The 24,226-nt window shown below is 41.2% G+C and overlaps 2 protein-coding genes across 4 annotated transcripts in view; both read right to left on the bottom strand.

Annotated features, from left to right (window-relative positions):
* Positions 1-201: 201 nt before the first annotated feature.
* On the bottom strand, positions 202-10,674 carry ZBTB24 (zinc finger and BTB domain containing 24). Of its 3 annotated transcripts, none has more exons than XM_055433383.2 (8): positions 10,520-10,674; positions 10,005-10,066; positions 8,872-9,858; positions 6,372-6,539; positions 5,833-5,916; positions 5,078-5,161; positions 4,395-4,476; positions 202-3,151 (listed from the first exon to the last, which is right to left on the bottom strand). In XM_055433383.2, exons 3-8 carry the CDS (start codon positions 9,827-9,829, stop codon positions 2,431-2,433), a joined length of 2,097 nt encoding a protein of 698 aa, XP_055289358.2. In that variant the 5' UTR covers positions 9,830-9,858; positions 10,005-10,066; positions 10,520-10,674; the 3' UTR covers positions 202-2,430. The 3 variants fall into 3 exon arrangements, with proteins under 3 accessions (XP_055289358.2, XP_088696765.1, XP_055289359.2); XM_088840639.1 differs by having other exon boundaries at positions 10,005-10,192; positions 10,520-10,670; XM_055433384.2 differs by lacking the exon at positions 10,005-10,066.
* A 4,104-nt stretch (positions 10,675-14,778) lies between these two features.
* Positions 14,779-24,226, bottom strand: part of AK9 (adenylate kinase 9) — a 124,232-nt gene continuing 114,784 nt past the window's right edge. Inside the window, exons 36-41 of the mRNA XM_088840638.1 lie at positions 21,119-21,315; positions 19,756-19,925; positions 19,231-19,329; positions 17,371-17,473; positions 15,873-15,987; positions 14,779-15,463 (exon numbers count right to left, since the gene is read on the bottom strand). Coding sequence (XP_088696764.1) covers positions 15,261-15,463; positions 15,873-15,987; positions 17,371-17,473; positions 19,231-19,329; positions 19,756-19,925; positions 21,119-21,315 — 887 coding nt within the window. The 3' untranslated portion in view covers positions 14,779-15,260. The remainder of the gene's footprint in view (positions 15,464-15,872; positions 15,988-17,370; positions 17,474-19,230; positions 19,330-19,755; positions 19,926-21,118; positions 21,316-24,226) is intronic.

Genomic DNA, 24,226 nt, shown 5'->3' with positions numbered 1-24,226 from the left:
AATGTGTATTTGGAACACAGAAGAGAGACTTGATTTATAAAGCTTTCCTTTCCTCACTTCCCTTTGACAGCTGGTCAAATAACTCAGAATCTTCCAGAAGAGATTTTTATTGCTGAGCCCGGCTCTCATGCTAGAGACGGGTAACGTGTTACAGGAGCCACTAGCTAACGTGATTACCAAGCACTCACAATGCAGCTAGTGTGACTGAGGAACTAGGTTTTATTTTTAATTAATTCTAATACAAATTTTAAAACACACTTGTTTCAGTTATTGGGGAAAAAACTGTATCTGTAACCTAGATATGTGAACCTAGGTTTTCAACTGTAAACTGTATGAACCCTAAAAACAGATCAAGTGTGTCATGAACATTAGCATCCAAACTGAGTGTGCAATAAATGTAAAATACACACCAGATTTTGAAGACATAGTATGAAAAAAAGAATTTGTCAAGTATGATTATATTTTAATATTGCATATTTACATGCTGCAATACTTGGCACATGTTAGATTACATAAGCTATTTTATTAAAATTAATCTCATCTTTCTTTTATGTTTTTAATGTGGCTACTAGAAAATGTTAAATTATACATGTGGCTCACACTACGTTTCTCTTAGAGGCAGACTGTCATAAAGCTAGTTAAACTTCACTTGGAAATAGTCATATGATCATGATCATACTTCCTGAATAATTAATTAATAATTATCCAGCTATCCAGAATGAGTAGTTAAGCATTTATCTGCTTTAATATTACATATCTCCAGGAGAAAAAAATGTGGGCCAGTAGGCTTTGAAAAGCTGGTAAAAACAATGCATTTTAACAATAAGGTTAAGGTAAATAGTTTAAATGACTAAGTCAAGAATCTGAAATTATATTTAGGACATAGCTGTATTTATAAAAACTGCCTCCAGTCAGGCCTGATTTAGCATACTTTGGCTGATACAGATAAGATAAATCATTTAAGAATTTTTGAATTATATACAATAAAACAACTATAGTTTGGTATATATGTTAGAAAAAGACTTTCATCTTCTTTCAATCTGAACAATTCTAAATTTTCTCCAAAAACTTTTTTGACTTGGGTAGAAGTCAAAGATCTCTAAAACAAAGAAGTGACTTATGTAAAGATCCTGTTAATTTTAGTGGCGATTACTGCTGCTCTCCATCAGCATTGTTAATTTACATACACTAGTGCCCACCTTCTTTTCTCAATAACCCTCTACTAGTTTACTTGAGAGAAGTGGTCAAAGTATTCAATAAAATAGGCTGGGCTGAAAAACTTAACAAAAACATTAATTTAACCTTCTGACGATTATTTGAAATCACACTATTATAGACAATGCTGGCTTACTAAGATGCTGAGGCTCAAAAGTTATTTTTAAAATTAGGAGAATTTACTTTTAAAAATTATGTGTCTATTTTGTGAGATTTAACCTACTTTGTGATAAAAATAGGTTATAATAAGTTCCTATCAAGAAACTTACCAGACATAATACACAGATCAACATTTTTCGAGATCAATTAGAATCCAGTATACTATATTTAACACAAATTACACTGAATTTTACACTCCAGGATAATTAAGAAAGAATTTACCTTCATCATGGAGATTGATATCAATGCTGACAAAAAGTTCAGAATTTGGGGTGAACATCTTGTCCAATTTCATAGCTTAATTACTCTTTAAAATTTTCAACAACCTGCTTTTCAAAACCATGTCAATCTATGCTTTTCAGAAAAGTTGAATTTAGAATTTAAAAAATGATCCTATCCTTTTGGCTTTCCTCTTTTGTAAATTTCAAGTTAAAATAGACATTTAGTTTCTGTCTTTGAATCTATCTTAAACATGATATGATGAGCCCACCATACATACAAAGATTAAATTTTGAGAAGTTACTCTGTCTTAGGGGATTGGAAGTTATTAAAACGACAGAGTCCCCGAAGTCATAATCTGTTATATTCAGCCCCAACTTGTAGTAGCAATTGTGTTGCCTAAGAGAAATAAGGACGGGGAACCAACCATTTTACCCAGTTCAACATATGACTTAATTTGTTCTAAAAAATCAAAAATATAACTAGAAAGATCAGCAAGACCGTATCTATGGCTGTGAATATTTAATACTCACTTAGAAAAAGTCTAACGCAATGCCCTCAAAGAAAAGTTACCCAAGTCTTTAAGAGTTGTAGTAAACGAAAACCACTCATCAATATCGAAATGTTAAGTCCAAATCATCATCAGATATTAGACATGATACACACATCCTGTTCCTCGGATGGAAAGCATTAAGCTATTGGCTAGCTTAGCGAGCTACCGCTTCTCTGTAAGAATCCGTAAGAAAGCGTTGCAGAAAGCCTAACTTCAAGCACACAGTCTGGTCACAGCGGGCTGATGGAGAAGAGACCGACAGAGCAGCCAAGCCTGTGAACAGGTCAGCTCTGCTCCTGGCTCAGCGACGTGGGCTGGGGCACGTGGTGGGTGGCTGGCGGCGGAGCCGGCTCCTGCGTCAGCTGCAGGTGCTGAGCCGGATCTGAAGCGCTCGCTAAATGGAGCTCCCCTGTTTGCTCCTGATGGGCGTGCAGATGTTCCAAAGTCTCCTTGGAGAGTGTGATGACGTGCACTGGCTCGGTCTGTGAGGGCTCCATGTGGCTTTCAATCATATTGAGGCTTTGGATGTGTTCTGTTTGCTCCTGTTGAGCTGAAAGAATTAGGTTCTGCAGTTGCTCTGGCTGCTGCGTGAGCAGGGTGAGGTTCGCAGTCTGGTCTGCCGTCATGTTCTGGGAACTCTCTGCAGTGACGATGCTGATTCCTTGGCTAGGACCTGGCATGAAATTGATGTTATGTACGGAATCAGTTACAAGAAGCTGAATTTCCTGCTCTCCGGAGGTAGAGAGTTGATAGGGTTGTAGCTGAAGAATATTCCTGACCTCCTCGGCATTATTATTGCCAGAAATACTGCTGGTATCCGACGAGTGTTTCTCTTTGCTGTGGATTTTCAAGTGAGCCTTCAAGTTGTCTAAGCGAGCAAACTGTAAGTTACACTCAGGGCAGGTGAAAGGCTTTTTGCCTGTGTGTAGAATGCAGTGTCTCCTCTTGGCACTTGAGTCAGAGAAGGATTTGCCACACACGGCACAGGAATATGGCTTTTCTCCTCTATGAGAAAATATACATTTTATTTTTAAAACAGAAAGATTTCACTACTTCCTAACTATTTAGGGAGAAGCATTCCAGAGGAGAGGAAAATTAACCTGACTTGGAGACTTAAGTCATGGGTTCTCTTACTAACTTAAGGACTTGGAGCAAGTATCACACCTGCCAAGGGCTACAGTTTCTAATCTTCAGGAAAAAAAAAAAAAAAGAGGAGGGGAAGGAGGTCTAAGGATGGGGCTGTGGGGCTGAGTCAGATGTGATAACATTTTATGGTCACAGTGTGTACTTCAGATAAGAAGGTAAATATTAATATATGTCACAAAAGTTCTTTTTTTGTTTTTAGTTCTCACAGCCAATTCTTAGATTCTAGATGCCAAACAAGTATATATATGATTGATTTCAATATTAAAAATATGAGTAGCCCCTAAATATTTGTGTTAGAGGAACTACTAAATCAATTCTGGAAACAAGTTGCGTGAACAAAAAAATTTATTCAGAAAATATTAAGTTAAATTTAATTAGGGGCTTCCTTGATGGTCCAGTGGTTAACAATCCACCTTGCAATGCAGGGGACATAGGTTTGATCTCTGGTCTGTGAAGATCCCGCAAGCCTCAGAGGAACCAAACCCCTGCTGCTACTGAGTAGCTCCTGCTTGCCAAAACTAGAGAAAAGCCCTCACACAGCAACAAAGATCCAACACAGCCAAAAGTAAAAAATAAATATATATATATATTTTAATTTAATTTAGTTTTGATTGAAGATTTAAGTTTTAGATTGTCCCCCAAGGCCAACATCAAAATTCAACAAATGACATCAATAACTCAAACTTTTCCTGGTCAGAATCAGTTTTTCTAATGTTGCCTGCATGAGGAATTTCTTAAAGCAAAATAATAAGCTGCCCAGGAATTTCTCCTAAGAGTAATAATTTGGGGGAAAGCACTATACAGGCTGGGACTTCCCTATAGCTCAGATGGTAAAGAACCGGCCTGCAATGCAGGAGACGCAGGTTCGATCCTTGGGTCAGGAAGGTCCCCTGGAGAAGGAAATGGCAACCCACTCCAGTATTCTTGCCTGGAGAAGCCCATGGATAGAGGAGCCTGGTGAGCTATAGTCCATAGGGGGTCACAAAGAGTCAGACATGACTGAGTGACTGACACACACTCTACGTAGGTAATGGCTGTCACCCTGCTGAATGCCAGGGCTGGATGAGAACTCCACGGGGGAAAAGCATGAGGGAAACTTTACCGATGGATCCTGATGTGGGTCTGAAGAGAACTCTTTGCTGTGAAAGATTTGCCACAGATTTCACACGTAAATGGCTTCTCACCTAAAAAAACGGGAAAATGTTTGTTTTTATCCAAGACAAAACAAAAGCGAAAACCACCCCCAGTTTCACAATATAAAAAAGAACAAAGGCAATACCACTTGAACCCTCAATCAGCGTGAGTGACTAAATGAAGCACTTAGCAAGCACCTACTGTGTGCCGGAGCACTGTGTCCTAAGTGTCAGGAGGACACAGAGAAAGAGTAAGGTGTGGTTCTTTCCCTCAAACATGTAAACACCGAAGCAAGGAGGTGAGCAATTCTGTGGCGGAAACAACATTTGCTCCTGTATAGTCCACCCTTGGGTAACTTACGGAAAAACCCAAATTAACTTTTTTGGCCAACCCAGTTTTCTGTGGTATGAAGTGAGGTTTCATTTATGAATAGTGCTCAGTAAGAAGGTTTCATCTTGCTAACCTACACAGACATGATTTCCGCACAGGGCAGTGTGACACAGGACAGTGGGCTTTCAAAGTAGTCTACTTACAAAGTTCCCACCCAATCCACAATAAGCACAGCCTGAGAAAGGGATTCTGAGTATTTCATCTCTTGCTCTCCTGAAAACACGACATACACTAGAAAGAAAGGGTAAGATGGACTTTTACCCGTGTGTGTTCGCAGATGTTTCTTTAGCTGAGACACATCCATGAATTTGCGGTGGCAGTCGTTGCATTCCGGTAATGAGTGGCCTTGCCGCAACAATAAAAAAAGTGTCAGTGCATATATGCTGTCCCTGCATTTCTTCAGTGATTTGTGTTAAAGCACTTCCCTGAAAAATAATCACTTTAAATATGGTACTTTAATACAACAACAATTTTTAAATTAATTTTGGTAACAGTTAATATTTTCCTATGCATCTCAACCCACTGCTTCCCAAACAAAGGTGGGACCCTTCCCATCTCCCTAAGTGTAAATCTCCTTTTCCCCTCAAAGCACTGGTGCGACTGTGGCCTACTGATTTCAAATGATGCTCCCAATCCCCTCTTCATTTTTCATCAGTTGGCAGGAAAGGAAAAAAAGGACAATGGGTGGGGCCAGGCTGGAGAAAGCCTGAACTGACAGCTACGGGGTGGTGACACCTCTGTCCAGACACAACTAACAACCAATCAACTGGTGCCCTCTTAGCCAAGTGGCGCCCTGAATGGTACCAATTCTGTAGGGTTTCGGTGTGTGGCACAGAAAGAGTAATATAAAAATTCAATATAAATTGCAAAGTGGTAAGAGAAACCCAAGGACACCTAATTTAGATTGCTTCCCTAAAAACTCACTTATCTTTTACAAGAGGAACCTACTGTTTCAGAAACAACTTGTATTTGCATTTCTCCCCGACCAATCCAAATTTTCTCTCACTTTATTGTACCTGTATGAACTCGGTAATGGCTCTTTAGTTGTCTTTTCTGGCTGAAATATTTTCCACACTGATCACAGGTAAAAGACTTCTGTCCTGCCAAATAAAAAACAAAACACGCAAAAAACTATAAAGAACTAGAATGCTCACTAATAAAGTAATTAAGTATCACAGTGGGCCCAGATCCCCATTTTCTACAAATAACACAAGTGCCTTGTCTACAAACCCAAATGTCTTCAGAGTCATCAACGTGCAAAGGCATGTAAGGCAGAAGGGAGTGGCAGAGACTAGGGCAGCGCTCAAGAATTCAAGTCCCCCCAACGCTGTCCAGAGTAAAATAATTCTGAAGTCTGGTGCTTAAACACATCCTGATTATACACTCAACTTTCAGCAGCCAGTTGATAAATGCTAGTTTAAGGTTCAAGGCTGGGCAGAACTCTAAACTACATTCTGAGAGATACACAATTCTGTCTTTAAATGAAACTGCATGGTAATGCCCACCCCGGGAATGAGCACTTGGTGGCACCAGTCTCCCGAGTGCTGGCCCGTACCTGAGTGCAGGCTCATGTGCTCCAGCAGCGAGTGCTTGGTGGTGAGAGCCTTGCTGCACACCGTGCAGGTGTATGGCCGCTCGCCTGTGTGCATCCGGGTGTGGACCTGCAGGGAGTGCTTCTGGGCAAAGCCTTTTCCGCACTCATTACATTTGAAAGGTCGCTCCCCTGGAAGAAGAGCCCCAGAAACGTGGCGTGAGCAAGAATCTGCACATCTTTTTGTTCCCTCCCAAATGAAAATCACGATTAGCAGGAGAGACAACATCAGCAATAACATTTTGCAAGTGGGAGCAGACAAGTGTGACACCAGCGGTGAGGAGCACTGACACACAACCTAACTGAAGACAGAGCCTTCATGAGGCCAGGAACGGGTGGCATCTGTTATCTTGGAAAATGGGGGTGAGGAAGAAATAAATGACAGTCTGTTTCAAAGGTAGTTAGTTCCCCCAACCCCCACCCCCCACACAGATCCAGTCTCCATGCAACCAGGAGACTGGCCTTCTCCCCAATGGAAGATGGAGACTGTTCTTGAAGAGGGTAAATCAGACAAAGGGTCTCCAGACTAGGGGTCTCTGGGTTAGAGGTCACCCAGCGCAGTGGAACAGGACTACCATGGGGACAGCAAGTCAAAGTTGACATCTGGGATGATGAGACTATCCCCAAACTTCTGCCTCCTCCTGCACTGGACACTGGCAGCCAGGCCTACGGCTCCAGGTGGGAGCTGGAGCATCTTTTCCTCGAATACAAAGGGCCCGCAGTAAAAGAACTGAGGACATGATGCCAGGTATCAGCCAGGATGTCTACAGGCCCTCTCCACCCCCGCAGAGCTGCAAGTAGCTATGAGCAAACCATTCTTGCATATCATTAAATATGAGTTAAAAAAAAAAATCACCAGACACAGTAAAATAGATAATAAACAGAGAAGAGAAAAAGCAACCTGCAGAAAACAGAGACTTCCCAGAGTGAAGAAAACACTAAAAAATAACAAATAAGTAAAAGCTATTAAGAGGCTCGTAGAGGCAAGATGTTATACTATAAAACAAAAAGAGAATTCTACTTAAAAACAAACAAAAAAAGAATGTCGAAAAGAGTTCCCAGAAGTAAAAAAAAAAAAGTAGAAAGAGAAAAATAAAAGTTGAAAGATAAAGTAGAAATCTCCAAGAAAGTAAAGAAAAGTAATGGAAAATAGGAGAGAAAAGATAAAGTTAGAGGATGAGTCCAGAAGATTCAACATCCAAACAGGAGGAGTTCCAGAAAGAGAGAGCAGGGATTACTATGAAATCATTCAGGAAATTTTTCTGGAACTAAAAGATGAGTTTCCATACTGTATGGATCTACTGATATCCACTCAAATGGAAGAAGAGACCCACACTAAAGTGATTCAGTGTATAACTACAGGACATCTTGAGGGAAAGGGAAGAGCCTACATGTTGTTTTCCTTAAAATCTTATAAAACTATTTAACTCTTTAGCCTCTGTCACAGACAAGCAAATATTTCTTAAGTGTCTCTTTTGTTCAAAGAACCAACTTCAGGGTTCTCAGGCTCTCTGTGCTTAAAATCTCCAGGGAGCTTTTAAAAACACCACCACTCAATAAAACCAGAAGCTCTGGGGCTGGGACCCAGGCCCTGATAGCGTTAGAAGCTCCCTGGGAGACTGTAACATGCAGCCAGGTTGAGAACCACAGTGCTGGATGCTGCTGGGTCTTAAGGCAGCAGGTTGCTTGATGACAAGAAGTCTTAGGTACCAGACTCTATACTTAATGCTTACAACTAGGCTGAAGGATATATAACTACTGCCCGATCCAAAGCAGACTGAGGTAGGTACATAAGAGACAGCTCAAAGGAGGAAGGGATTTCTGGCTAGGGCTGCACTGTCCAACATAGTGGCTACTTAATTAAAATATTCAGATCCTTAGTCACAGTCCCCATGTGTCAAGCGCTCAAAATACACCTGTGGCTAGAGGCCACCAAAAAGAACAGCACAGATACAGAACATTTCCATCCTCACAAAAGGGTCTATTGGCCAGCCTTGGACTAGAGGGATCAAAAAGCAAACAATATTTACAGACAGATGGCTGAGTGAGAGAACTGTCCAGACATATTCGAGCAAAAACACAACTGTAGTCAAGATGAGGAAGCTTCAAGAATCATAAAAGCAGATTAATTTTGGCTAGAGCTTGATTCCTGAACACTGAAGCCTTGAAGCAACAACTTCAGGTAAGAAGAGAGGTTCTGGAATCAGGTTCCTTGTGTTCACATCCCACCTCTGTCACTACATGGATGCCCTGGGCAAGTACTTTAAGCTTTCTACAACCTAATCTCTTCAACTGTACAACTGGTATAACATTTCCTATTTCACCAGTTTGGAGAATTCAATGCAGTAACACACACTTTGTTACAATGCCCATTATATAGATGTTGCACAATAAATGAAAGCAGTAATGTTATTACTGTTACTTCCCCAAAACACATTCCAATAAGCTGCAAAAGCATAATTACCTGTGTGGCTTCTCTGGTGGATTGCTAAAAAGTGATTGTACTTAAATACTTTGCCGCAGTCTTTACAGCGGGCCTCAGGCCCACTGGGGCGCTTTCTCCGTCCACAGACCCTCTTGGCTGAACCCTGGTCATCTTCATCCCCTACGAGTTTGTAATCTTTCAGTTTGACAGACCTCCGAATCCTCCGCTTGCTGCACCGACTCTGGCTGTCCTGCCCAGAGTCCTGGGTCTTGGGATCACAGTTCTCATCTTTCTCAACTGGCATCTCTTCCCCTCTAGCGGGCTCACAAGTCGGCTCAGATTCTTCCAGTTCTTTTGCTGGCATCTGTTCATTCAGTACACTACTGTCTCCCTCTTTAACCACAAAATTTTGTCTGTTCTGAACAGAATTGTTCACTCTCAGCTGTATTTCTTCCTCTGCAGCCAGTTCTGACTTCCCTTCTTGTGAACTGTTGACTTTCCTTGGTCTTCCCCGTTTTCGCTTTGGATGATCACTTTTCTTATTAGAAATAACAACCACTGGAGCACCAACTGTGTTCAAAGTCGGTGGCTTTGGGGAACTATGGTTATTCTGAAAGTCCGTGTAAGCCTTTACCAGGTCATAGACTTTTAAGACCTGGGCAGTAGCCAGGATCTGTTCTGTACTTTTCTCACTGGCCTGGAGACAACCAGTGTAGATAAATTCTAGCAGGATACCAAATGTGTCCGCAACCATGCCTTCTAGCATATAAATGGACTGGCCGATCTCCCCCTCTTCTGCAAACATCATTGAGAAGTATTCACTACTGGCAGCAAGCAAGGCTTTGTGGGCCCGGAAATGCACATTCTCCACGATTAAAGTAATGTCACAGAGAAAGCCTTTCTTCCTCTGATCCTCAAAACTGGCCAGGACAGTGTCACTGTGTGTGTCTGAGTGTACAACCAGCTGCCCAGAAGGCTCTGATGATGTTTCTGCCATTTTCTTTAGAAGCTCATGAAGGATTAAGCCTGAAATAAGAAAGTAATGTTTAAAAGGGAGACATTCTCTAGCAAGATTAATCCCAGCCCAAAGGAACTATTCACTTTTGTTAGCTTTTTACCACTTTCAAAAGATTATGTAAAAACTTATAGCTTGGTTCTTATTCCTATTGTACCATTATCCAGCTGGGGTGAACTTCCGACGTCCAACGTGACCTCTCGGGGTCTGTTTTCTGCTCTGTAAAATGAAGGAATTGGGATCAATTATCTCTAAAGTCCTTCACTGCGCTAACTTTCCACAGTTGCACCAACACGAGAATGAAATCTACGGTGTCTCGATTTCACATATTAGGAGCCATTTTGTCTGTGAAACAAAAATGGAAAGGGAGAAGAAAACGTACAGGTACGATGTAAATTTGGAGGTGGCTGCAATGGACAATAAGGTAAAGCACACCGGCCCTCGCTTTGGAAAGGCGGCACAGATTGCCCAGCCTGGCGCCCGACCGCGCGCGGCGCCAGGCGCCGGGCTGGCGAGTCCCCGGAGCCCACCCGGCGGGGAGCGGGCCTCGAGGGAGGCCCCCCACCTCCAAGCCTGGACCCCTCGGGGCCGACCGGGGAGCGGCCGGCTGGAGAGGAGTCGATACGCGCACGGGTGCAGCGCCCAGCGACAGAGGGCTGGTGGCGGACCTACCTCTCCGGACGCCCGGCAGGGTCCGGATCGCCGCCCGCCGCCCTGGCTGCCTGGCGGGCGCACCCGCGTCGGGCCCGCCCAGGCTCCCAGCTCGGCCCGGCCGGCAGCTGGCGTCCCTGCTCCGCCGCCGTAGTCGCAGCCAACCCGGAAGCTCGGCGCGGAATCCCGCCGCGCGCACGCCGGACCACGTGGTCCGCGGAGGTGCCAGGGGGCGGGGCGCGGCGAGGCCTGAGATCCCTGGAGGCGCCGCCGCGACGGGGCGTGTGTCTGCCGTGAGTGGGGGTCGACGGGCGGTAATGGTGTCGTCACTCTGCAGTCAGGGACGTTTTATATCCTGTTAGCTGCTCACTGACACCTTCATCAGTTCTGTCTTTTCCGCTTTCTGAATGCTGAAGCTGGCTTTCGGGTCTCGAATGTGTGAGGAATGAATGAAAACGCCTTTACATTCACCGTCATCACCGTGATCATCAGCATCAGCATCCAACACTTCAGACCAGGGGAATGAAGAGAACGCTGCAGTCCAACAGATCTGGGTGCTGAGTGATCTTGATCAAGTTATTTGTACTTATCCTCTCAACCTTCTTCACCTTACCTGTAAAATGACACCAGTGCCAACACTGGGTAGCTGTGGGGTAAACAAGATTAAATATGTAACGGGCCTATTGGTTTAATTCATGTCTTCTGGCACTGGCGACCCACTCCAGTACTCTTGCCTGGAAGCTCCCATGGACCGGGAGGCCTGGTAGGCTGCAGTCCATGGGGTCGCTAAGAGTCGGGCAGGATCGAGCGACTTCACTTTCACTTCTCACTTTCATGCATTGGAGAAGGAAATGGCAACCCACTCCAGTGTTCTTGCCTGGAGAATCCCAGGGACGGGGGAGCCCGGTGGGCTGCCATCTATGGGGTCGCACAGAGTCGGACACGACTGACGTAACTTAGCAGCAGCAGCTATCACTTAAATGATTGTTATTATTCAGACTTTCAACATCTTTTTTCAAGAGACTATTAAAGGTTTCTAACAGGGAGGCCTGGCGTGCTGTGATTCATGGGGTCGCAAAGAGTCGGACACGGCTGAGCGACTGAACTGAACTAGCCTTAGTTACAGTGTTATGCCTGCTAATACACAGGAATACAGGAGATCTTCTCAAATGCAAATCACATCCAGAGACTGAAGTCACTCCCTTGCATAGAATCCACTGTGGCTCCCATGTACTCTTAGGAGAAAGGCCTGGCTTCTGGATACGGTCTACAAGCACCACTCAAATTCAGTCCCCTCCTACTCAACTATTTCAGCATTTTCTCTCAATTTATGCCTCATTAACACCTAACTGTTTTTAATTTAGGACACCCAACACACCCTCCCAGATCCCAGCTTGCCATCTCTAGTCTGAGATTTTGAGAAAGCAGGTATAATTACCTCCTGGCTCTTTAAACATTCTTTTTTACTAGTTTTTATTAAAATTAGCTCCTTCTTTGAAGTTTCCCTCTTTGTCCTGAATTGCCTCTAAACCCCAGGGTTTGTGGAGTCCAACTGGTAATCTTTTGCTATCTCTGGAGTTTTGCCTTTTTCAGAATATATAGCTGGAATCACATGGTATGTAGCCTTTTCAGATTAGCTTCTTTTAAAATTTTACTTATTTGGCTGTGCTGGTCTTCATTGGTGTGCTCGGGCTTTCTCTAGTTGCAGTGAGTGGGGGCTACTCTTCTCTCGTTGCTCTGGTGGCTTATCTTGTTGCAGAGCATGGACTCTAGAGCACCGGCTCAGTAGCTGTGGCACACAGGCTTTGCTCCAGCACTTTGCTCCAGAATCTTCCCACACCAGGGATGGAACCTGTGTCCCCTGCATTGGCAGGCAGATTCTTAGCCACAGAACCAAAGAGGGAAGTCCCTGACTCTTGGTTAGAATCTCAATTTTTTTTTAATCTCAATTTTGAAAGGTCCATTTAATTCAGATGTTACCCTTCTAAGAATTATTCCAGAACCATCCATAGTTAAGAGCCCTCAGGCTTTGTAGATAAACCTCTACTCAGACTTTCATTTTTAAAAGCAAAACAAACCAAAAAGATAAAACAAAAATCACCCACAATGAGACTCAGGCATACATATATAAAATATATCTCATTATTTCCCTGTTCTTGAACTGCTCCTTCACCAATGAATTTATGAAAACTTTCAATAAATGCACTGAGAATAAAATGAAATATATAAAACTTAAAATATTTCTTTTAAAACTCATAATATTTACTACTATGAGTTTTGAAGAATTTAAAACAATAGCTCACAACATATCCAGAAATGAATTCTAGGCAGCTTAGAGAATTAAATATAAACACATACACCAACAGTGGAAGAAAATATAATAGAATATTTAATCTCTGAAGATGGAATAACTTCCAGAGCTTAGAAAAGGATTCAATATCATAAGATATAGATGAACAGCACTTAACTTTCATACCTTAAAAATTGGACTTATTTTCTGCAGATACAAGGATTGGTGTGTATTTTACATAAAGAATTTTACAAAAGAATTGAAAGACAACCAATAAGTTAAAGTGCAAAAGGCATGAAAAAATAATTCACAGAAGAACTGGTGACCAACATATATAATAATGTTCAATATCACTGTTAATTCAAGTTAAAGTAACAAGGGTCTTCCCATTTATTATTACGGGTCACAATTTCTATTACTAAGGTGCCTTCCAAATAACAATTCACAATGTTTCCAGGAGTGTTTCTAAGAGCATCACTTTTATTACTTCATTACTGTCATTTAGCATTATATTTTTAGTTTTTTAAATTCATTCCCTTTCACCCTGTACTTTTGTTTCTTCAAAATTTTTTTAGGCTAATAACCCCAAATATGGTGAAAAAAAGTTCATCACAGCTTTTTAAAATACAGTAAAACAGTACACGGTCCAGCAATCAGTTCAGTTCAGTCGCTCACTCGTGTCCGACTCTTTGCGACCCCATGAATCGCAGCATGCCAGGCCTCCCTGTCCATCACCAACTCCCGGAGTTCACTCAAACTCACGTCCATCGAGTCTGTAATGCCATCCATCCATCTCATCCTCTGTCATCCCCTTCTCCTGCCCTCAATCCCTCCCAGCATCAGAGTCTTTTCCAGTGAGTCAACTCTTCACATGAGTTGGCCAAAGTGCTGGAACTTCATCTTCAGCATCAGTCCTTCCAATGAATATTCAGGACTGATTTCCTTTAGGATGAATGGTTTGATCTACTTGCAGTCCATCTATGGGTATGTATCAGTAACTGTTCAAAGGCTTTTGGGGTTTATCCTAAGTTTGACAATAGGCATTTAGCTTTTGTTTAAAATTTGTTTTATTATGAAATATACAAAATAAATCTAAAACAGGCTTCTAAGTTTTAATTAATATTGAAATTATAGATATCAAAGACAATATGAGTGAATCTGAAGGGCATTATGCTAAATGAAAAAAGCCAGACAGAGAAAGACAAATACTGTATGGTATTACTTGTATGTGGAATCTAAAAAAAAAAAGACTCATAGAAGCAGAGAGTAGAATGGTGGTTTCAAGGAGTCTAGGGACACATAGGGAGATATTGATCAAAGGGTACAAACTTTCAGTCATAAGATGAATAAATTCTGAGAATCTAATGTTCAACGTGGTAAATATAGCTTATAATACTGTAATAATAATACTTGAAATTTCCTAAAAGAGTGATTCTTCCAAGTATTCTTATTACACACACACACACACACAATCACAGAAACACACTGAAATAATGATGTGAGGTGATGGATGTGTTATTAATAATTAACTTGATTGTGGTAAATATTTCACAATGTATAACTACATCAAAATCATGTAGTACGGTTTAAACATATAGAATTTTATTTGTCAATTCACCTTAGTAAAGCTGAAAAAAAAAGCTAAATCATTCATTTTAGAGATTAAGAGACAAAAGCTCATAGAAACTGAGATTTACCTAAGGTTAAATAAGATAATGGTTGTATTTTTTATTTTTTAAAAGAGCCAGTCTTGCTATTTCACATTCCAGGTTTGTTATATGCCTGCTGAAAAATTGATATTTTTAAAATCTCATCCAAATTCAATATAGTAATTTTCCCCTAGTGTATATGTCTTGATAATGTCATATAAAAAGACTCTAGCATTCATCCTCAAGTATCCAGTGATTTCTAACTACAAAATAATTTATAAAATGTGTTTCCTTGAATACTTGAGAAAAAGAAAAGCAGCAGCCATTTAGTTGTCTCTAAATCCATTTATTTTGTTGGGAAAGGGAGAAAGTATTTTTAGGTTCACAAAGTTTAGAAACAACTCTTTAAGTTAAAAGTGTAACCAATATTTTTATTTTATTTACAGCAATGTTAATTCTTTTCTTGAAGCTCTCTAACATTTACTGCATAAGTTTCTTTAACAGAGACGGACTTCTCTAATAAAAATATTAAAAAGGAAAATGAATAAAGGATTCATTAAGTCAAATACATTACCTAAATATTCTAAATGGAATAATTTTTGTTGAAGCATCAAAGTTCAGGCAAAGAGCAATAAGCTTTACAAGTATATGAGAACTTAGGCTTACAGAAGAATATTCCTTCCTGGCTGGCAGAGCTCTGAATTCATTGGAAGTCTAGAAGCCAAGGCGTATCACTCAGGAGGGAAGGCCCAGATTTTCAATCTGTTTCCTTTTATCCCTTTCAGGTAACTCTTAAGATTTTGGGTGCAGTTACACAAACATTCTAACCATTGACTGGGTCTATATTTCTAAGAGAGAGAAAGGTCTGTAATTTATGATCAAAGTCAATGGCTCTAAACTGAGGTTCCTTGTATTTCTCGGTCATCTTGGCACTCAGGTATGTAATGAGTTCACATCTCTCCACAAACTGCTCCATCTTCTTCTTGTATTTTTTTCTTGTATATTCAGAACTATTGGGATTAAAGGCTGCAGAAAATTTTACAGGACTGTGAATGTTTTCTGTTAGGTTAGTGCATCATTAAAGAGAAGGAGAACTATGCGTGTGATTGAGCTACACAGTTTGACCTAGAAGATATCTAAATCCAAAATAAGATTTGGGGATTATTCTATTTTAGATCATAATTGTCACTATTCACCTTCTTGTACAGTGTGGATTATTGAGAGCTGGTTTTGTTACTCATGGTACCTGCTTTAAAAACTAGAAACTCAGTTTTGCTAAAATATTTGCTACCAGCACACACACACACACATACACACACACACACACACACACACACATGCAAGTGACCAACCCAGTCTGACAATCCTATTTATCACAATTAGTGCTAAATTAGTTCTGAGTAGCATATCATTTCTAGCAAAAAAAGAGACATACCTTTCAGATGAAGTGCTATATAAAGTAGCGCAGATCTCTGTACACTTAAGAAGGGGAATTTGGGCTTTAAGCATCCCGCTGCATTCATGGCTTTAATTAGAGCAGTTGCAATACCCTGCAGGTAGGGAACAAATTATGTGTATATTTGAGTCTGTTTTCTTTTCTTGTGGCAAACAGATAAAGAGGCTATTCTTTCCTTCAAATAGCCTCCTCGGGATTGAGGATGGAGCTTAAAAAGATAGTTAAATGAGCACTTGCTGCTGCTGCTGCTGTCACTTCATTCATGTCCGACTCTGTGCGACCCCATAGACAGCAGCCCACCAGGCTCCCCCATCCCTGGGATTCTCCAGGCAAGAACACTGGAGAGGGTTGCCATTTCCTTCTCCAATGCATGAAAGTGAAAAGTGAAAGTGAAGTCACTCAGTCGTGTCAGACTCTTAGCCACCCCATGGACTTCAGCCTACTAGGCTCCCCCGTCCATGGGATTTTCCAGGCAAGAGTACTGGAGTGGGCACTTAGCTCTACAGAAAGAAACACAAAACACATTTAATTAGGAAAAATTAAAAACTACAGATTGGCTTAGTGCCAGCTAGGTGATGGATACATCTGTTTCATCATGCAATTCTATTTTTATATGCTTGACATTTTCTGTTTAAAAAAAGTTGAAAGAAGGAGACACGGAGTTGTCTTGGCCCATCTCTGCTTCCGTTGCTCAGAACTGGCCAAATTCTACTCTCAGGACCCTGGGCCACCAACCCGGGAACTCCAGAGACCACAGTTACCACTGCAGTCAAGATTCTGGGGCCCCGAGCAGGCAAAGAGGATACTCTTCTCTGGGTGAGTGTCCTCTTGCCTTTCGATATTAAACTTGATCAAAGGCTAACCATCTAGGGGAGATGAAAACAAAAAACTGGTTAAGAATTTGTAAGAAACATATAAAATTGTGCCCTGGGCATCTGTTTTATAGAATTTTTTAAAAAGCCCTTTTAAATAGTGGTTGGTGACTGATACATCTGACTATATTTAGAAAGTGTTATTGTTAGAGAAATAAGAGTGACTTGAGTAGATAGCTTCATCCAGATTTTGGGCAAAATATGTGTTTGGTGGTTCAGTTGTGGTGACATCTTAACTCTTTCAAGTGGGGGGGGCGGAGGGGAACCTCTCAGAGACTGAATTTGCCTATTTCACATTACAGAAAAGTTCTACAGACACTGAAATTTCAAAATAAGAAACAAACTACATGTCAAATGTAAATAATTTTCTAACATCCTACTCTTTCTTCACTTTAGTGCAGTTATTTGGGAATTAGCTATGGAATTGGGGACTTACATTTTATTTTCACAACTACTCAAAACCAAAATAGGTTAAAAGTGGAATTGCAGCTTAAAATCAGGACACTCTGCCTTTAATTTCATTGTTACCAAAATAAAAATGATTTTTGAAGAAGAGATAGATGTAGTCTTCTAATATTTAAACAGAGAAACCCATGTGAGCGAACCTGTTCCAGATATCCAGGCAAAGGCAGGCTGGTGAGATACATTGGTTCCTTCAATGGGGGAAGTTTGTAAGGAAGCTTCTGATTCCAGTATTTCTGTGGCGACCTACGAATACCAAATCTGTTAAATGGATGATCACAAATGTATTCATTGTGTTTACACAGGAAGATAGATATGCAAGAGGCAACTAAAAGATAATGTTCATTACTCATTTTTCTTGAGTGGAGAAAATGATACAGAAGCAGGAAGACTGAAGCTCCTAGAAATTCGTGACCACCAACTCCACCTGGGGCCCTAGCCCTGCTCACCACTTCTCAATGTTCTTGCTTCACAGCACCTATATGAAACTTTCTTTATATACTTTTATCCTCACACTTTTATTTTGAACTGACAAGATACTTCAAGATACGTAACTCCTGTGTGAAACGTGAGAGTGAAAGTCGCTCAGTCATGTCTGATTTTTTGCAACCCCATGGACTATACAGTCCATGGAATTCTCCAGGCCAGAATACTGGAGTGGGTAACCTTTCCCTTGTCCCGGGATCTTCCCAACTCAGGGATCGAACCCAGGTCTCGCGCATTGCAGGCAGATTCTTTACCAGCTGAGCCACAAGGGAAGCAACTCCTATGCTGACCTTGTTTTTATCTTGTTCTACAATTCTCCTCACACTAGTAACCCTCTCAGGCATGCCCCCCAACACAAGGTGCCAGGCTATACAAAGAGAAGTGTTCAGAACAGAACGTCCTCGGCTGCTCACCACAAGCAGAATCACACACAGGTTGCTTTCTCCATGGCAGAGCTTACCTTCCACCTAAGATCAATCTCCACACCTTCTATGGATGCCTATTCCACCCTGTCTCTAGAAACCTTAAATAACAGTAGAGAGATAACTCTCTTCCACCTTCATGGCATTTCCTTTATTAGATCCTTCCCATGTACCTGCATTTAAACATGTTCATACCTTTCTCATTGGAAAAAAGAAGATAAAAAAGAAAAACCACCTTATTCCTTCAATCCTATATTCCTTTCAGCAGCTAATGTCTCTTCTCATTTTACTATTAAATTTCCTCAAACAGTTTCATGAGAGGTCACAAACCACTGCACAAATTCTAGCTGCATGTATGATTTGATGGACTTCCCTGTGGCTCAGACGGTAAAGCATCTGCCTACAATGCAGGAGACTGGGGTTCAGTCCCTGGGTCGGGAAGATCTCCAGGAGAAGGAAATGGCAACCCACTCCAGTATTCTTGCCTGGAAAATCCCATGGACGGAGGAGCCTGGTAGGGCTACAGTCCATGGGGTTGCAAAGAGTTGGACACAACTGAGCGACTTCACTTTCCTCCTTTCCTTTATGATTTGATCCACACTGTCATTTTTTAAAAAACTGAAGTGCAAGTGAAGTTACTCAGTCGTGTCCAACTCTTTGCAACCCCATGGACTGTAACCTACCAGGTTCCTCCATCCATGGAATTTTCCAGGAAAGAATACTGGAGTGGGTTGCCATTTCCTTCTCCAGGGGATCTTCCTGATCCAGGGATCAAACCCAAGTCTCCCGCATTGCAGGCAGATGCTTTACCATCTGAGCCATGGGGAAGCCCCTAAAAAAAACAACAACTGAATCAGTCACAGAAGTTTAAAAATCAGATAAACATAAGAAGAAATTTGGTTTCCAACTTCTTGTGAAAAACAGAAATGTGTGGCAGTAGATAAATGCTGCCCCTTTCAGCTATGTGTGTGTATATGTGTACGTATATGTATGTTTTTATAAGTGTGTGTAAACTCACTTATCTTTCTGTCCCAGGATAGTGCCTTTAACATAGATATTCAATGAATATTTGTGACTTTGTGTGAATGGTCTCACCTCAAAAATTTCTGAAGTTTTTCTCTGCTCTCACAAATATATATACGATCACGATATTCTAAAGCATAGTGAATGTTACCCGGTACTAGGGCTTCGTATCTGAAAGACAAAGGAACAAACAAAAACAACTATGTATTGCATAATTAATATGCAGCTGGGAAAGACTGAGGGCAAGAGGAGAAGGGGGTGACAGAGGATAAGATGGTTGGATGGTATGACTGGCTCAGTGGACATGAGTTTGAGCAAATTCTGGGAGATGGTGAAGGACAGAGAAGCCTGGTGTGCTGCAGTCCATGGGGTCGCAAAGAGTCAGACATGACCTAGCAACTGAACAACAGCAATGACAGCTATGTTAATAAAATGTCATAAATATTTTATTTTTCTATCATCGCAGCTCAAGGAAGAAAAACAATACTTTCCAGTTAAACAGTAGTGACCTTTTGATCAAAATGCTACAATTGTTGTATAGACCACTTATTCCAAGTAGAGCTATCGGGCTGTACTTGCACGAGGGCAAGGACTTGCCTTTGTCTTCCATCCTGATAAGTCACTGGACAGTAACCCTGGAGCTCAGCACACCTAGGGAACCGGCTCTTCAGCTCTGACAGTGTCAGCCTCTTGGGGATCATGTCAGTAGGTGGGAGTGGATGAGGTGCTAATGGAGGTACGTAGAATTCTGGATTGTCCAAAAATTTCTATAAAAAAAGATGACAGCAACATGACTCTTTGAAACAGGAATACTTTGCCAACAAAAACCCACTGAGGCGCTCCTGCTGCTCTTCCCATTTTTAGCAGCAATGTTCAGTCCCGCAAACCGAGAGGAGCTTTCTGCACTACAGTAACTCTTTCCCTGACTGGAAGTTCCTCACAGTAGCATCTGCAAGTGACGTCACTTACAGTCTCTCTCTTTTAATACTTTCACTCACTCACTCATTTACCTATACTGGAAAACATTTGTTGAGCTCTTACTATGTGCCAGACACCGGAGTGCATAGTCACCTGCCCTGCTGTCTGCCTGTCCTGCAGTATAACTAACTAGGGGGTGCACTTTGGCGGGTGAGTTAGCTTCTCCAGCTTCAGTTATCACACTATAAAATGGAGGGGGCACACCAGGCACATGGTCTCTAATGTCATTTCCAGTTTTAAAATTCTGTGATTATCATGTAAATAAGCCACTCCAGTACTCTTGCCTAGAAAATCCCATGGATGGAGGAGCCTGGTAGGCTGCAGTCCGTGGGGTCGCTAAGGGTCAGACACGACTGAGCGACTTCACTTTCTTTCTTTCAAGCAGAAAGAAAGTAATGTCTTCTTTATAAAGTGATAAAAAATTCAGATTATTCAGAGGAAAATAAAATGTTCAGAGACACCTGATTAGTTTTCAACTACAATCTTTTATGTCACCATATTATGGTCAGTGGAATACCGGAACAAATCTGTATTATGTTCCATTAAATAGAAGTATAAAGTACCCAGGAGATTAAAGTGATAGAAGAAAGTTTAAAGCACAAGGGAGTCATTTCTACTGATTCTGAATTCCCTTCTGCACCCTTTGAATGGAATGTCCTGGATGCCCACTCTGGGGCTGAGCTCAGATGCTCAGTATCCCCTCCATGGTTGGGCTTTCTCTTGGGTTTCCCTACCTCTTATGCTGACCCAGGTGGAGGAGCCATCACCGACCCTGAACTTCTGCTTTGTGCCAGAATATGTCTTGGGATGCAGTCTTAGGACTGGCCTCTGAGTTGAACCCAAGGATCACAGTTTCCAAAGGTGGGGTCCCTGGTCCCCAGCTCCTGGTGTTCCCAGCTGTGCCCACCCCTTCCTGTCTGATGAATTCTAAGACAGGTATTTTCTTTCCCTGGTAAATATTTGGAGTTAAGAACAAACTTACATTCAATTTCTCTAGAGAACTCATTTTATAATAGTGCCCTCTGAACTCTGCTGCAAATTCCAAGGAATCATTTAAAGAGCAATCCACTAATTCATATGATTCTGCCAGGCTGACGGGGCAGAATTGTCCAAATTCGCCCAGGCGAGAAATCAGTTCTTCAGGTGAGATACATAACTTGTCAATGCAGGCGGCTTTTCCTATTATTAACAAATTAACTGTTGTTATAAATATATATTTTCACAGAAAACACAATCATTTTCAAAATGAAAATAAATTCAATTATGCTAGCACCAACTCGATGGATATGAGTTTGAGTGAACTCCGGGAGTTGGTGATGGACAGGGAGGCCTGGCGTGCTGTGGTTCATGGGGTCGCAAAGAGTCGGACACGACTAAGCGACTGAACTGAACTGATACCAATGAGTACACATTGTAAAATTCCAAACAGAGTAAAAAGTAAAAGTTTCTTTTCATGCCTCCATCCTCTCAATCCAACATCCCTCCTGAGAGGTAATCACTGTTGAGTCTGTATCTTTTTCAGATTTTTTTATACATTTGCATATACACATGTATATCTTTTTTGCAGATAGGATGCTTATGCCACTATACTGTAAATATTATTCTGCAACTTGCTTTTATCAGTTAGTTATAGCCTTTGACATCTTTCCATTTCAGTTTATATGATTTACCTAATTCCTTTTAGTTTATGTGTAGTATTCTACTGTATAAATGTACATATAGATTATTCAATCACTTATCTGTTGATAAATATTTTGGTTGATTTTAATTCTTAGCTATTATAAACTATGTTATATACTATATACACATACACACACACATATATACATATCCACTTACACACACACACATGAATATGCTACATATTTAACATTTTTCTGTGAGATAGATTTCAGGAAGTACATATAGTTTGTTGACATAATGTTGCTGACATAAACCTCTCCCTGTTCCCTGATTGCATCCAAGAAAGAGAAAGAAACATTTAATTCAAAAGTGATTCAGTTCAGTTCAGTCACTCAGTCGTGGCCGACTCTCCGCGACCCCATGAATCACAGCACGCCAGACCTCCCTGTCCATCACCAACTCCCGGAGTTCACTCAAACTCATGTCCACAGAGTTGATGATGCCATCCAGCCATCTCATTCTCTGTTGTCCCCTTCTCCTCCGCCCCCAACATTTCCCAGCATCAGAGTCTTTTCCAGTGAGTCAACTCGTCGCATGAGATGGCCAAAGTATTGCAGTTTCAGCTTTAGCATCAGTCCTTCCAATGAACACCCAGGATTGATCTCCTTTAGAATGGACTGGTTGGATCTCCTTGCAGTACAAGGGACTCTCAAGAGTCTACTCCAACACCAGGTTTACCCTAAAGAGTCTATTTTTAAAAAAGGCCCAAGTTCATTCAATGGATAAGTTTGAGTTGTCTTACCAGGACTCTGCTAGAATGGAGACTCAAAGCAAAATTAGATTTTACAGAAAATAAAATTACTTCTTTATACATCTTAGTTATAATGAGTAAATTTTGATCCTGATATATTTTCTTAATGGTTCTTTTCACCAGTGAAAATTTTCTTTTTTAAAAAAATTATGCCAAGGAACACTAACTCAAATTATGAAGCATAAATCATAGTTTAGTTTGTTATGTGACAGTGTAAGCATAAAATTGATCCTTAGGATTGCAGTGATGTGTCTATATCCAAAGAATGCAGAGGCCTGTTGGCAATGCTGGACATGAAGAGAAAGGCATGGAAGAGAGTCTCTCCTAGAACCTTCAGAGTGAGTACAGCCCTGCCAACGCCTTAATTTGGGGCCTCTAGCCTCCAGAACTGTGAGAAAATATATTTCTCTTGTCTAAGTTATCCAGTGTGCGGTAATTTGCTATGGCAGCCTTGGGTAACTAGAGCAGTTGCAACAGACTATGATTTCTGTTCTTTTGGCATTCTTTCTTGCCTTGTCTTGTTTACATGGTAAAGCAAGATGCCATATTGGAAAGGTCCATATGGCAAGGAACTGAAGGTGGCCCCTGGCCAACAGCTGGCAAGAAACTGAGGCCCTCAGTCCAACAACCCTCAAGGAACAAAATCTTGTCAGCAATACATGAATGAGTATGACAGTATATTCTTTCCCAGTCAGGCCCTCAGATGAGACCTTAATCCTGGCCAACACCTTGGCTGTAGCCTTGTGAGAAACACTGAAGCAGAAGACTCAGTTACACTGTGCCTTGATTCCTGACCTGCAGAAATTGTGAGGGAGTGTGTATGTGTTGTTTTAAACTGTTAAATTTTGGAATAATTTATTATGAAGCAATAAACAAACTAATCCACGATTCCATCCATTGTATATGATACAGATGAAAAGGCTAAGATGGTTCTTTCCTAAAAAGAATATTATACTACTATAATGCTATAATTGGAGAAGGCAATGGCACCCCACTCCAGTACTCTTGCCTGGAAAATCCCATGGGTGGAGGAGCCTGGTACGCTGCAGTCCGTGGGGTCGCTAAGAGTCAGACACGACTGAGCAACTTCACTTTCATTTTTCACTTTCATGCACTGGAGAAGGAAATGGCAATGCATTCCAGTGTTCTTGCCTGGAGAATCCCAGGGATGGGGGAGCCTGGTGGGCTGCATCTATGGGGTTGCACAGAGTCGGACACGACTGAAGTGACTTAGCAGCAGCAGCAGTAGCAGCATAATGCTATAATGGTGTAATATTGTGACTTAGCAGCAGCAGCAAAGTACTATAATGCACAGTATTATGGTATAATAATAGTGTTGGTAAAGTATAAACTATTATATAGTGCTATAATATCATACTATATGGCACTATAGTTTTATAATTGTGTGTTACTCTTTAGCTCAGATGTGCTGACCTCACCTCATAGGTTTTGTGACAGAGTCATTTAGAATCAAGTCATTCCAAGTCTTAAAAGACACTCAAATATCTTTTTCTGATTCTTGGGGTATTCTTAATGACATCTGACAATGTCTATCTATCCTTTTCTGGAATGGGACAGAATGAGGAGGAATCTCTTTGGTTTTCTGGCCCTGACCTCGCTCTATCTCATTAGTGAGAATAAATTGGTCACTAAATC

Source organism: Moschus berezovskii, chromosome 10 (assembly GCF_049115385.1).
Source record: "Moschus berezovskii isolate FMDL1 chromosome 10, NW_MosBer_1.0, whole genome shotgun sequence".
Classification (NCBI taxonomy): Eukaryota; Metazoa; Chordata; class Mammalia; order Artiodactyla; family Moschidae; genus Moschus; species Moschus berezovskii.
This window is presented reverse-complemented; position numbering and strand designations above follow the sequence as displayed.